The sequence below is a fragment of the Muntiacus reevesi genome, chromosome 9 (genome assembly GCF_963930625.1).
Source record: "Muntiacus reevesi chromosome 9, mMunRee1.1, whole genome shotgun sequence".
Classification (NCBI taxonomy): domain Eukaryota; kingdom Metazoa; phylum Chordata; class Mammalia; order Artiodactyla; family Cervidae; genus Muntiacus; species Muntiacus reevesi.
Genome location: NC_089257.1, coordinates 15522808 through 15535796, shown reverse-complemented (window position 1 = coordinate 15535796; position 12989 = coordinate 15522808). Strand labels below are relative to the sequence as shown.

The 12989-nt window shown below is 42.3% G+C and overlaps 1 protein-coding gene across 2 annotated transcripts in view; it reads left to right on the top strand.

Annotated features, from left to right (window-relative positions):
- Positions 1-230: 230 nt before the first annotated feature.
- CSTPP1 (centriolar satellite-associated tubulin polyglutamylase complex regulator 1) overlaps positions 231-12989 on the top strand; it is a 199373-nt gene continuing 186614 nt past the window's right edge. For both annotated transcript variants that reach the window (XM_065943995.1, XM_065943994.1), the window contains exon 1: positions 231-373. In XM_065943995.1, the coding sequence (XP_065800067.1) occupies positions 328-373 (46 nt within the window). In that variant the 5' untranslated portion in view covers positions 231-327. The remainder of the gene's footprint in view (positions 374-12989) is intronic.

Below are 12989 nucleotides of genomic sequence, written 5' to 3'. Positions count from 1 at the left end.
GAAATTCAGAAACTGAGGGTATATGGAGGGTTGGCAATAAGTTTTTCACACCGGAAATATGATGGTTTCAAAGGAACTCTGCACCTCAAATTCGTCTAAAACCATTGCCTCAAGAAAGGGGGTCCAAAGAAACCAAGACCGCTGCGAGGCGACTGCTCCCGGAACTGGTACGGCCAGCTTGGAGTTGCGACACGGAAACTGTTTGCGTGGCACCCCCTCCGCCTCCTGCCTCTCCCGCCGCGTGGGTGCCATGGCAACCGAGAGAGCCGGGAGACCTAGGTTCCGGAAGCCGAAGAGCTGGAGCTCTGAAGCCACCCGCATCAAAGGATGCTGAGTCCGGAGCGCCTAGCCCTACCGGACTACGAGTATCTGGGTAGGCGCTTCCTTCAGCTTTGGGGAAGGAAAGAAATGCAGACGCTTTAGGCCAGAGTGTGGGGAGGAGGATGGGGCGGGATCTGAGTGTGAATGGGTGGGGTGGGCTAGGGAGGGGCGGGGAGGGGGCGCTGATCCAGGGGCCTAAAGGTGTAAGGCCCAGCGAGGAGGAAAACAACATCTGGGGAATAAAGAATGCTGAAGTGTACCCGCTGGAGCTCGGGGCGTGTGGATTGTGTTCACAGTGGGCTAGGTTGGAGTTGAGAATTGGCGGGGGTGAGGACTTTGGGGGTGTTACTGACTTGCTGCTAGTGGAGTAACCTTGGAATCCTGAAGTGCCACCTCAGTCATTCCGTGAGCCGTCAGATAACCGTCAAGGCGGCAACTAACACTTTGGAGCTTTTCTTTTACGTTAGGCACTATGCTAAGCATTTTACATGCATTCTTTATTGAATCTTCGTAACAGCCCTAGGAGGAAACTGTTTTCCTTCCATTTTGCAGACGGAGAAACTGAGGCTGAAGAGATAATTTACACAAAGCCGCACCGCTAGGAAATGGTATGGCCTGGATCAGAACTTCATTTGCCCACTCCTGAACTTGAGTTCTTGATCAGTAGGGCTGCGGCTGTAACACGTTATGCACACTTAATTAACACCTTCAGTGTGGATGAGAAAAGGATGTGTGTGTGTATATGCATACGTGTAAGGACACATGTTTTAAAACGTTGTTTACTCACTAAGTCGTGTCCAACTCTCTTGCAACCCTATGAACGCTGGCCAGGCTCCTCTGTCCATGGGGTTTCCCAGGCAAGAATACTGGAGTGGGTTGCCATTTGCTTGTCCAGGGGATCTTCCAGACCCAGAGATCGAACCCAGGTCTCCTCCATTGGCAGGTAGATTCTTTACCACTGAGCCATCAGGGAAGCCCTTTAAAGCATTAATAGACTTTATTTTTAAAGAAATTTTAAGTTTACAGGAAATTAAGCAAATATTATAGTGTTCCCATGTACTCCTTGTCAGTTTCCTGTTATTAACATCTGACATCTATTAGTATAGTACATTTGTTACAACTGATGAACCAATATTGATACGTTATTATTAACTAAGATCCACAGTTTGCCTTAGGGCTCACTCTGTGTCAGTACAGTTTTATGGGTTTTGACAAATGCACAGTGTCATATATCCCTTGTTATAGTATTGTGCAGAGTAGCTTCACCCCTGTCTATTCATCCTTTCTCCTGTCCCCCAACCATTGGCAACCATTGATCTTTTTACTCTCTCTAAAGTCTTACTTATTCAAAATATCATACAGTGGAGTCGCAGAGTATATAACCTTTTCAGACTGGCTTTTTTCACTAAGCAATAATGCATTTTAGATTCCTCCACATCTTTTCCAGGCTTGATGGCTCATTTCTTTTTATAACTGAATAATATTCAATTGTATGGATATATCGATACTGTACACATTTTTTTTTAATGAAAAACAATTCCAGTTTAAATTTCTGAATTTGTCATATGGAAAGTAGATTAAAAAATATAAGAAGTTTATAAGGAAAAGTCTCTTCCAGCCCTTTTCCCCTCATCTGCCAGTTTCCATCTGTCCTCAGCCCACTACTAGTAACTACTGTGACTGGTTTCCTGTGTGACCTTCCAGAGTTTAGTTTATTATGTATATAAGAGATAATGTATTTTTTTCTTTCTATATATCTCAGAGTGATTTCTGTATCAGTGAGAGCTTTTTCATTTCTCTAAGAACTTGTTTAGCTGCATAGTATTGAAATAATTTATTTGACTAGTTCTCGGTTGGTACACATATTGTTTTTAGCCTTTTGCTATTATTGAAAATGTGTGTGTTAGTCGCTCAGTCATGTCCAACTCTTTGCGACCCTGTGTACCGTAGCTGGCCAAGCGCCTCTGTCCATGGGATTCTCCAGGCAAGAATACTAGAGTGGGTAGCCAGGAGATCTTCCCGACTCAAGGATCAAACCCAGGTCTCCCGCATTGCAGGCAGATTCTTTACTGTCTGAGCCATCAGAGAAGGCCATTACTGAAAATGCCCCACTGAATAACCTGTAATTTTGTGCCATTACTAGTATATCTGCAAAGAAAACCACAAAGTAAAATTGGTGGGTCAGAGATATATGCATTTTAAATATTGGTAGACATTGCTAAATCATGTTTCACAGGGGTTGGACCATTTTACACTGCTGTTAGCAATGTAGGAGAATGTCTGTTTCCCTATGGTCTTTCCAACAAAATATATCCAATTCAAACCATCAGGTATTTTCAACTGGTTAGTGACAGTCCCAGGGTAGATTTGATATGCATTTCTCTTATGAAGTTAGGACTCTTTTCACCAAAGTTAAGGGGTATATGTGGTTTTTGAAAGGAATATATATACTTAATTCTCCTAATTGGAGAAGGAAATGGTAACCCACTCCAATGTTCTTGCCTGGAAAATTCCACAGACAGAGGAGCCTGGTGGGCTATGGCATGGGATCTCAAAGAGTCGGACACAACTGAGCAATTTCACTCACTCACATATACCTAAAGAACATGGTTAAATCACAGATAATTTTGCATCCAATGAATAATAATATTAATGTCTAGCAATGCCTAGACTCTTTCTAAAAATTTTATGTTTTTTATCTTATTTACTCAGTACTAATGAGTCTATGAGGAGGAAATGGCAACCCACTCCAGTATTCTTGCCTGGAAAATCTCATGGAGAAAGAGCCTGGTAGGCTACAGTCCATGGGGTTGCAAAGAGTCGGACACGACTGAGCGACTTTTCACCAATGAGTCTATGAAATATTTGAAAAGCCTAGTTCATTGTTCAGTTCCTTGGATGTTTGCCTCAAAGGCTTGACATAGTTAATATTACTGGTTCTTTGGTGAGTAGGAGCTGATGGTCCTTCCATAAGTGGCTTTTTTTTTTTTTTTCAGGGCGACTAAGTCAGTGGCATTGTTGATAATGAATCTATAAACAGAATCAAAGTTTCAGTTTGGCCGAAAAAACTTCAGCATCCAACCACTTACCTAATTATTGAACCCTGGATTACTGAAGCTCTTTCAGTTTCTGTTGCATGTTTAAGTGTCCATGTCCCAGTCCTGGTCTGGACGTTCATACTGCCCTAAGCAGGGTCATACTACTCACTGCCTTCCTCATGGTTGCTCAAACCATACAACTCTGCTGAAATGCAGTTGAGAGCAACCCTGCCCTTTCAGTTTGGTTTCTTTTAGAGGCATGCTGTTGCTGTTTTGAAGCATTCATCCTCCATTTAACAACCACTGAAAATCATCCCTTATAGATTAATTTAATGAAATAGTTTCTGGTTTGAAAATTTAAATACTTGTGGAGGTTTTGTTTGACTTGGTTTGGCTCTTCTCCTTTTCTTCTTCTTCTTCTTTTTTTTTTTTTTTTTTTTTTTTTACAAATTATAAAGTCACGTGTGTAGAACTAGAGAAGAAAATGCATACAGAAAAAAGAAAATTGGGGAGATGGGAAAGTTCTAGGTATTCAGTGCATGGGAAAAGTGAAAGTTCAATATCCCTTGGTAAGTGTAAATGGAGACCTCTTTTTAGTATTATGTACAAATTACAGGGATACCTATTCAGTGACTATCTATAGATTTTCCTTTCTACCTGTTAGCCAGGGCTTCTATTTGCCTTTTTCACTACTAGCGAAGAAAAAAATCTTTCATCATGTTCGGTAAACTGATCCATTCCCTGCTGACTTGGTGGGTTCGGAACCTGTAATCATGGCCTGGAATGGCTTTAGTATCTTAAGATCATCATTACAGAATCAGCTCTGTGATGTTCATGCCTGCAGTCATCAGAATGGAGTGATAGAAACTGTGTTAATGCCCAGGCATAAATAGAGAGAGGAGAATCTGGAAAAGAGATGAAATAAATATAGAGCCCTTGAAAGAGTTCCAGCTTCATGGAAGCTACTTATTGGAAGCTCCTGCCAGAGGCTGAGGTGTGTCTGTGTATCTGGTTGGGTGTGGAAAGTTCTCTAGAGCTGAAGGGCGGCCTGTTCTGGTCCCAGGTTTGCAAAACACACTCCCTACGTGCTGACCTGAGTATAAGCAAGAGGGTGTGAAGTGTATTATCTTACCCCACCTAAACTGGGGAGGTGCTTGCTTTCACTCATGTTCCTATTTACCTCTTCTGTTTCTATGGAAAGTGCTTGTTCTCACTAAGGTTGTTAGTGGATCAGCATGATAGGTAACTCCAGGAAATCAGACGTGGGTCTTTCTCCTTTGCAGGCTGTACTTATAGAGGAATCATAATAAATTGGAGAGGGTTTTTTTTTTTTTTTTAGTGTGGATCTTTTTTTGTGTGTGTCTTTTTTGAGTTTGTTACAACATTGCTTCTGTTTTATGTGTTGGTTTTTTGGCTGTGAGACATGTGAGATCTTGGCTTCCCAACTAGGGATTGAACCCACACCCCCCACATTGGAAGGTGAAGTCCTAACCACTGGACTGTCAGGGAAGTCCCTGGATAGTTTTTTTTGTTTTTTTAATTGGAGGATAATTATTTACAATGTCTCATTGGTTTCTGCGGTACAGCTACGTGAATCAGCTATAAGTATACATGTATCCCCTCCCTCTTGATCCTCCCGCCCACCTCCAACCCCCACAATTATTTTGAAGCTATAGTTTTTGAACACTTCATTTATGCTTAACACTGTACCTTAACTCGTTTGATCTTCACAACCGTCATACAAGGTATTATTATCAGGCAAAGGAGAAAGGGAAGGATATACCCAACTGAATGCAGAGTTCTAGAGAAGAGCAAGGAGAGATAAGAAAACCTTCTTAAGTGGACAATGTGAAGAAATAGAGGAAAACAATAAAATGGGAAAGACTAGCATCTCTTCAAGAAAATTGGAGATACCAAGGGAGCATTTCATGCAAAGATAGGAACAATAAAGGAGGAGGAAATGGCAAGGACCTAACAGAAGCAGAAGAGATTAAGAAGAGATGTCAAAAGTAAGGTCTCAATGACCTGGATAACCACAATGGTGTGGTCACTCATCTAGAGCCAGACAGTCTGGAGTGTGAGGTCAAGTGGACCTTAGGAAGCATTACTACAAACAAAGCTAGTGGAGGTGATGGAATTCCAGCTGAGTTATTTTAAATCCTAAAAGATGATGCTGTCAAAGTGCTGCACTCAGTATGCCAGCAAATTTGGAAAACTCAGCAGTAGCCACAGAACTGGAAAAGGTCAGTTTTCATTCCAATCCCAAAGAAAGGCAATGCCAAAGAATGTTCAAGCTACCATACAAATGTGCTCATTTTACATGCTAGCAAGGTCGTGCTCAAAATCCTAGGCTTCAACAGTACATGAACCAAGAATTTCCAAATGTACAAGCTGGATTTAGAAAAGACAGAGGAACCAGAGGTCAAATTGCCAGCATCCCCTGGATCATAGAAAAAACCAAGGGAGTCCCAGCTAAATACTACTTTTGCTTCATTGACTACTCTAAAGCCTTTGACTGTGTGGATCACAACAAACTGGGAAATTCTTAAAGAGATAGGAATACCAGACCACCTTACCTGCCTTCTGAGAAATCTGTATGAAGGTCAAGAAACAATAGTTAGAACCGGACATGGAGCAACAGACTAGTTCAAAATTGGGAATGGAAGACTTCAAGGTTGTATATTGTCACACTGCTTATTTAGCTTATATGCAGAGTACATCGTGCAAAATGCCAGGCTGGATGAATCACAAGCTGGAATCGAGATTGCCAGGAGAAGTATCAACAGCCTCAGACATGCAGATGTGTGTGTGTGGGGGGCTTAGTTGCTCAATCGTGTCGCCCTGTGCAACCAGGCTCCTCTGTCCATGGAGATTCTCCAGGCAAGAATACTGGAGTGGGTTGCCATGCCCTGTTCAAGGGCAGAAAGTGAAGAGGAACCAAAGAGCTTCTTGATGAGGGTGAAAGAGGAGAGTGAGAATCTAGCTTAAAACTCAGCATTCCAAAAGCTAAGATTGTAGCATCTGGTCCCATCACTTCATGGCAAATTGATGGGGAAAAAGTGGAAACAGTGGCAGATTTTATATCCTTGGACTCCAAAATCATTGTAGATGGTAACTGCAGTCATGAAATTAAAAGACCCTTGAATCTTGGAAGAAAAGCTATGACAAATCTAGACAGCATATTAAAAAACAGAGACATCACTTTGCTGACAAAGGTCCATATAGTCAAAGTTACGATTTTTCCAGTAGTCATGTGTAGATAGATGTGAGAGTTGGACCATAAAGAAAGCTGAGCACTGAAGAACTGATTCTTTCAAATTGTGGTGCTGGAGAAGACTCTTGAGAGTCCCTTGGACAGCAAGGAGATCAAACCAGTCAATCCTAAAGGAAATTAACTCTGAACATTCATTGGAAGGACTGATAATGAAGCTGAAGTTCCAATACTTTGGCCACCTGATGCAAAGAGCCGACTCATTGGGAAAGACCCTGAAGCTGAGAAAGATTGAGGGCAGGAGGAGAAGTGGGTGACAGAGGATGAGGTGGTTGGATGGCATCACCAACTTAATGGATGTGAGCTTGAACAAATTCAAGGAGATTGTGAAGGACAGGGAAGCCTGGCGTGCTGTAGTCCTTGGGGTCACAGATAGTTGAACACAACTTAGCAACTGAACAACAGTAATTATTAGTCCTATTTAGTAGTTATTAAGATCTCTTTATTCTACAAATAAGAAAACTGAGTCTTAGAAAGGCTAATTGATTTGTAGAATGTCACACAAGGTGGTGATACATAAAAGCCAGATTCAGATCCAGGTTTATGGGATTCCATGCCTGTTTTTCCCTGTCTTCAATTCAGTTTAGTTCAGTCACTCAGGAGCTCAGTCGTGACTCTTCGAGAACCGACCCCATCGACCCGCAGCACGCCAGGCCTCCCTGTCCCATCACCAACTCCCGGAGTTTACCCAAACTCATGTCCGTTGAGTTGGTGATGCCATCCAACCATCTCACCCTCTGTCGTCCCCTTCTCCTCCTGCCTTCAATCTTTTCCAGCATCAGGGTCTTTTCAAATGAGTCATCAGGTGGCCAAAGTATTGGAGTTTCAGCTTCAACATCAGTCCTTCCAGTGAACACTCAGGACTGATCTTCTTTAGGATGGACTGGTTGGATCTCCTTGCAGTCCAAGGGACTCTCAAGAGTCTTCTCCAACATCACAGTTCAAACCCAGAGATAAAAATAAACAAACCAAAATAGCTGCTGCCTGTAAAGGGTGTGATCCTTGCTTCCCTTTTAAGACGGGAGTTCTTAAACAGTTCATCAGTTGCAAATAAGTGTCCTGAGAACAGAAATTGTACCTTACTCATCCTTGTAAACCTGCCTTTCACGATATAGACACTTTATACATACCGGTGTGTTACATAAAAGTGAAAGTTGTTAGTTGGTCAGTGTCCAACTCTTTGCAGCCCTGTGGACTGTAGCCCACTAGGCTCCTCTGTTCATGGGGTTCTCCAGGCAAGAATACTGGAATGGGTTTCCATTTCTTTCTCCAGGGGATCTTCCCCACCCAGGCATTGAACCCCGGTCTTCTGCATTGTGGGCAAACTCTTTACCGTCTGAGCCACCCATGGAACATGAGGGTCCCCCAAGTGTGAGCAGCTATAACAATAACTGACTTATTAAGTACTTAGTATGTACCAGGTGACATTCTGTGTGCTTCACATACATTAATGCACATGAAGATAGTTTCGGTTTTTATCTCCATTTCATAAATGAGGAAACTGCAGCACCAAGGCATTAAATAACTAGTTAGTGAGTCCTGGAGGCAGGATTCTAATCCAGCAGTCTGATTTCAGAGTCTGCATTGTTAAACTCTGTGCTATGAATACCTTGAACAACTCCGAAAGTGAGGCTACAGTTACCGCACAGACCTGCATTCCATGGGTGCATGGATTCTGGAGTTAAGTTCAGATGACTCCAAGGGCTTAAAAAAATTTTTTTTTTTCTTTTTCAAGGACTTAATTTAACATTTCTGCCAGGAGGGGGCATCCTAGGAATCAGGATGGGTCGAACAGTAAAATTCAAGTTCCTTCTTTCACTGGGCTCATCTCTCAAAGGCAGGCGGTAAAGAAGATAACATCTAAAAATAAACCATTTAGGGGAGCTTGAGTGACAGTAATCTATGTACTTTGTGAAGCTGTGTGACCTTGAGGAAGTTACTTAACCTCTCTGTGCCTTAGATGCCTTATCTGCAAAATATAGATATAATAATACTCAGGCATGTAAGCTTTTAGAGCAATACCTGGCTGATACATTGTGAAAAGAGGATATACAAAGATGAGTAAGATATCTTTTCTTCTAGAGCATCTAGGTAAGTGCTCAGTAGATATTAGGTGCTATTATTTTTCCTATTTTTTTAATAAAAATATGTAATACATCTGTGGCAATGGGTCACACAGAGCCGGACATGGCTGAAGCAACCTAACATGCACAATACATCTGTGGTAGCCATGAAACTGTGCCTCTCAGATCGCCTAGTATGGGAGGGGAAGATGATTAACTCAACTCCAGCTCTCAGTCCAACACCTCATTCACACTGAGGTCACACTTCCCACAGGCTGCTCCCAGCAGACGACTAGGTGAGGCGGACAGACCCACTTTTACGAGAAGTGTGACTCCTCTGATGGTGCCTTCAGCTTGAGGACTCCCACTGCACGCGGTCAAACACTCTCGCCCTCTTCTCTGCGCGGGTCAGCCCTGCAGTTTGTCTGTCACCTCTCCAAGTCTCTTCCAGCCCCCTCGCATTTTCCCTCATGGCCTTTTCACCCCCTAAATCTCTTGCGTGTCTGATCCTGTCTTCTTGTCTGTTTCTCAGAGTCCCTGGACTAAGACAGCCTCCAGTAGTCACTGATACAGTCCCTTTCAGTCATGAGATTAAGATTTCTTCAAGCCTTGGCAGAGGTTCTGACATATGACTGTTTCTATGTTGAAGATTCTTAAGTGTTACTAATCTTGGTGTTTTTTTTTTTGCATTTGCTGATATCAACTTGTCTTATTGCCAGACATAGTTTCTCTTTTTGCTTTTGGATGAGTCTTGATAAGCAAGTGTAATTTTGTTGGAATAAATCAGTGAACCTCCAAAACCCAGCCTCATGCTAGGAAACATTGCCATTTACAGTAAGTCAGCTGGAATACTCATGATTTTAGAGAGCTTGAGTTGTTGCAGAAAGGAAAAGGAATAAATACTATAGGTGTTACACTGATTCCCTAAACCTTTGGAAACTAGGTTTATAATAATAAAGCTGGTCACTTAAAAACAGTAATGCATATTTTCACAAAATCATGAAGGTAATATTCATAAATGACTGTAACCCAAAGTAATAGTGTAATAAGTGCCGACTGGGAAAGATCGAGGGCAGGAGGAGAAGGGGATGGTTGGATGGCATCAGTGACTCAATGGACATGAGTTTGAGCAAGCTCCGGGAGTTGGTGAAGGACAGGTAAGCCTGGTGTGCTGCAGTCCACGGGGTCTCAAAGACTCAGACACGACTGAGCGACTGAACTGAACTGAAACTGGGAAAGAGCCGAGACCCCTGCCTACATAGAGTTCACTCAGTCTGTTTTAGCACTTAGATCCCATCTCCCGTGTATGGCGTAAGTTTCCTGTAGGGAGCGGCACGTTATAGTCATGCTTTGCTTTATGTAGAGAAGCTATTCAGGGAGCAAGAAAGAAAGAAGGGAAGGAAGGAAGAATTAGGAAGAGAAGAAAGGAAGGAGAAAGGGAGAAGAAGAAACGTTAAGAGATGATTTGTGGACATGTGCCTTACTGTTTTTAAGTGACCAGCTTCATATATTGTAAACCTATGAATAGTATCCAGAGATTTAGGAAGTCAGCATAGTATCTATGATATTTATTTGTTTTCCTTTCTGCAACAACCCGAGCACCCTAAAGTCCTATGAGTATTTCTGTTGACGTAAACAGAAATGGGTTGGATTGGCTCTAGCATAGGGTTGGGTTTGGAAGGTTCACTAATCATATTCAAACAAAAGTAAGTTTGCTTATCAGGATTCATCCAAAAGCAAAAAAAGAAATTGCCATCACAGGGGCAGCAGTTCCCTAGGTGGCCCGGTTCTGGGGTGTGCCTCTGGGAGTTGTTCCTGGAAGTTCAGCCTAGACTCTGCTTCTTCCATCTTTCTAAGGATTCTGTAAGCTACTTAATACATGTAGTCAGTGTTCTGTTGGAGAGGGTTAGGGATGGGGAATGGAGGTTGTCAGGGGAGAGCCAGTGAGTCCTAAGGCATGCTGTTTGTTGACCATTACCCACCTCTGTTCCTCCTGGGTAACTGACTGCAGGTGATGTCAGTGTTACTCTAGGGATTAAAAATAGTTCCGTAAATTTTTTACTTTGCCTATCATTTATATATTCAGGTAATCTTAAAATCCTCCCTCTAAATGCTGTCTAAAAGTTGGAGATCACTATTTTTTGTTACAAATGCCACATTTGCTAAATGAGTTAATTTTAGGAAGCTAAGTAATCAAAGTTTTAAAAAGTAATAAACAAGACTTCAGAAGAGATAGATGATCCATTAACTTATCTCTGGCTTGTCTTCCAGTTTATATCCTTCTTAGTGCTTATCACAGTTGTCTTATTAATCTATTCATATATCTTGTTATTGTCTGCTTCTTACTAGAATGTAAGCATACAGGCAGAGTTATTCTCTCAGTATCTCCAAAATCTAGCACAGTGCTTGGCCCAAGTTAAATGCACAGTTGTTAAATGAACAGTGTTCTTTATGTGGGCTTCCCAGGTGGTGGTTGCTAGTGGTAAGACCCCTCCCTCCTGCCAATGCAGAAGATGTAAGAGACTCGTGTTCAATCCCTGGGTCAGGAAGATCGCCTGGAGGAGGGCATGGCAACCCACTTCAGTATTCTTGTCTGGAGAATCCCATGAGCAGAGGAGCCTGGCGGGCTGCAGTCCATGGGGTCGCAAAGTGTCGGTCACAACTCAAGCAACTTAGCACATACGCACACTGCTTTAAGTAGCAAAATAATTTTTTTTTTTCTCAAATGAAAGAAAGGAATCCAGTTCAGAAAATAGTTATTGAATTCCTGCTGTGCAAGAGACACTAGGCTTTTTTCCCTTCTTCCATTGACAACCAAAGGATAACTGATTAAAATCTTTGCTCTGAATGCCGTCCAAAAGTTGGGGATCATCATTAGTTGGTGTATACGGTGTTTGCTAAATGAGTAAATATAATTTCTTGGTTGACACCATATTTTCTTTGTTTTGATTCCACAACGGTAAGATTTAGTTCCTTTTTTCAAATCATTTCTTATGAAGAAAGGAAATTTTATACAAGGCATATCCTTGAGATCCCGTTTTCAGTTGGCCAGAGTAATATGCTCTGATTAAGCCTGGAATTACCCTTGTCAGCTACTCGCTGGGTGCTCTGTGTTGGGATGTCCTTGCACTGCTTCCCTACGGGCCTTAGGAAATAGCTCATCCTATGATTGGAATTTCAAGTCAAAACACATTTATCTGAGCAGAATTTTAATGATTTATCAAAGAGAGGAGGGGTTTTCCCAAACACATCTGAACTTACCAAATTACTGATCCCATTAGCTATGTTTTCTCTTAAGCACTTCTCTTTAAACAAAGTAATTACAGCTGAAATCATCCAATGTATTTTTCATGAAAGCTTTTGACTAAGTTGTGTTTGATTAGCAGGAACCCAGTAAAAGTAAATATTGTTTGAGAAGGCGCTTTCCGAGCCCTCTCTTTTTCTTCATTGAATTCGCTGTTTGAAAGCGCTGTTCTTTGGAGAGAGTCAGAGCCTTTTCCAGCTGTCCCATTGTGTAGCCCAGGGTCTTGCTAATGCCATTATCTGGCCCTGAGATTACAGGTAGTTGTGATAAAGCACAGGCTTCCGTTTCTGTAGGCTCAGAGGGAAATCTGTTTGTGCCCTGGCCTTCACATCAGGTGTTTGTGAAATCCAGAGTTCTCTCACCTGGAATAGCGCCCCCACCCCACCCCCCTGCCCCCCGTAAACAGACGTATCTGGCAGGAAAAGGGCTGTATAAGAGCCATTGCCTTTTTTTTTTTTTTTTTTTTAAATCATGTGGCAGAACTCCTCCTGTGGCCAACTTACATACAACGTGTGCCCTAAATGGGAAAATTATATATTTTAAAATAGGCATGCTTGAAACAATAACACTTTTGAATGTGAAATGTACCAGAAGGCCGCATGTCTCTGGCTTTGCTTGTCAAATGGAGAGGCTGCCAGAACCACTCGGCTCCATGGTTCACATGCCCTGAAGTCCTGGAAACTGACACGTAAGTAGGCAACGCACAAAGAGGCTCAGCCCATGAGAAAGTGAGTTTGGGCGCCTGGGCTGGCCCCCTTTCTCTCTGTGTGGAGTTCTTTCCAGCTTCGCTTCTTCTGTCCCATCACAGTTTTTTTTTTTTTTTTTTTTTTTTCAGAAAGGAGAGATTAAACATGTCTGGTATTTCAGCATGTCAACGGCACAGGCAACATGAGGCCAGCACTCAGGCCACTGTTCAGCCTGTCATATGGAAGGAATTGCTTTTCAGGGGAGATTATAATTGTGTATGTAGCCACACAAATGCACATTCTGCC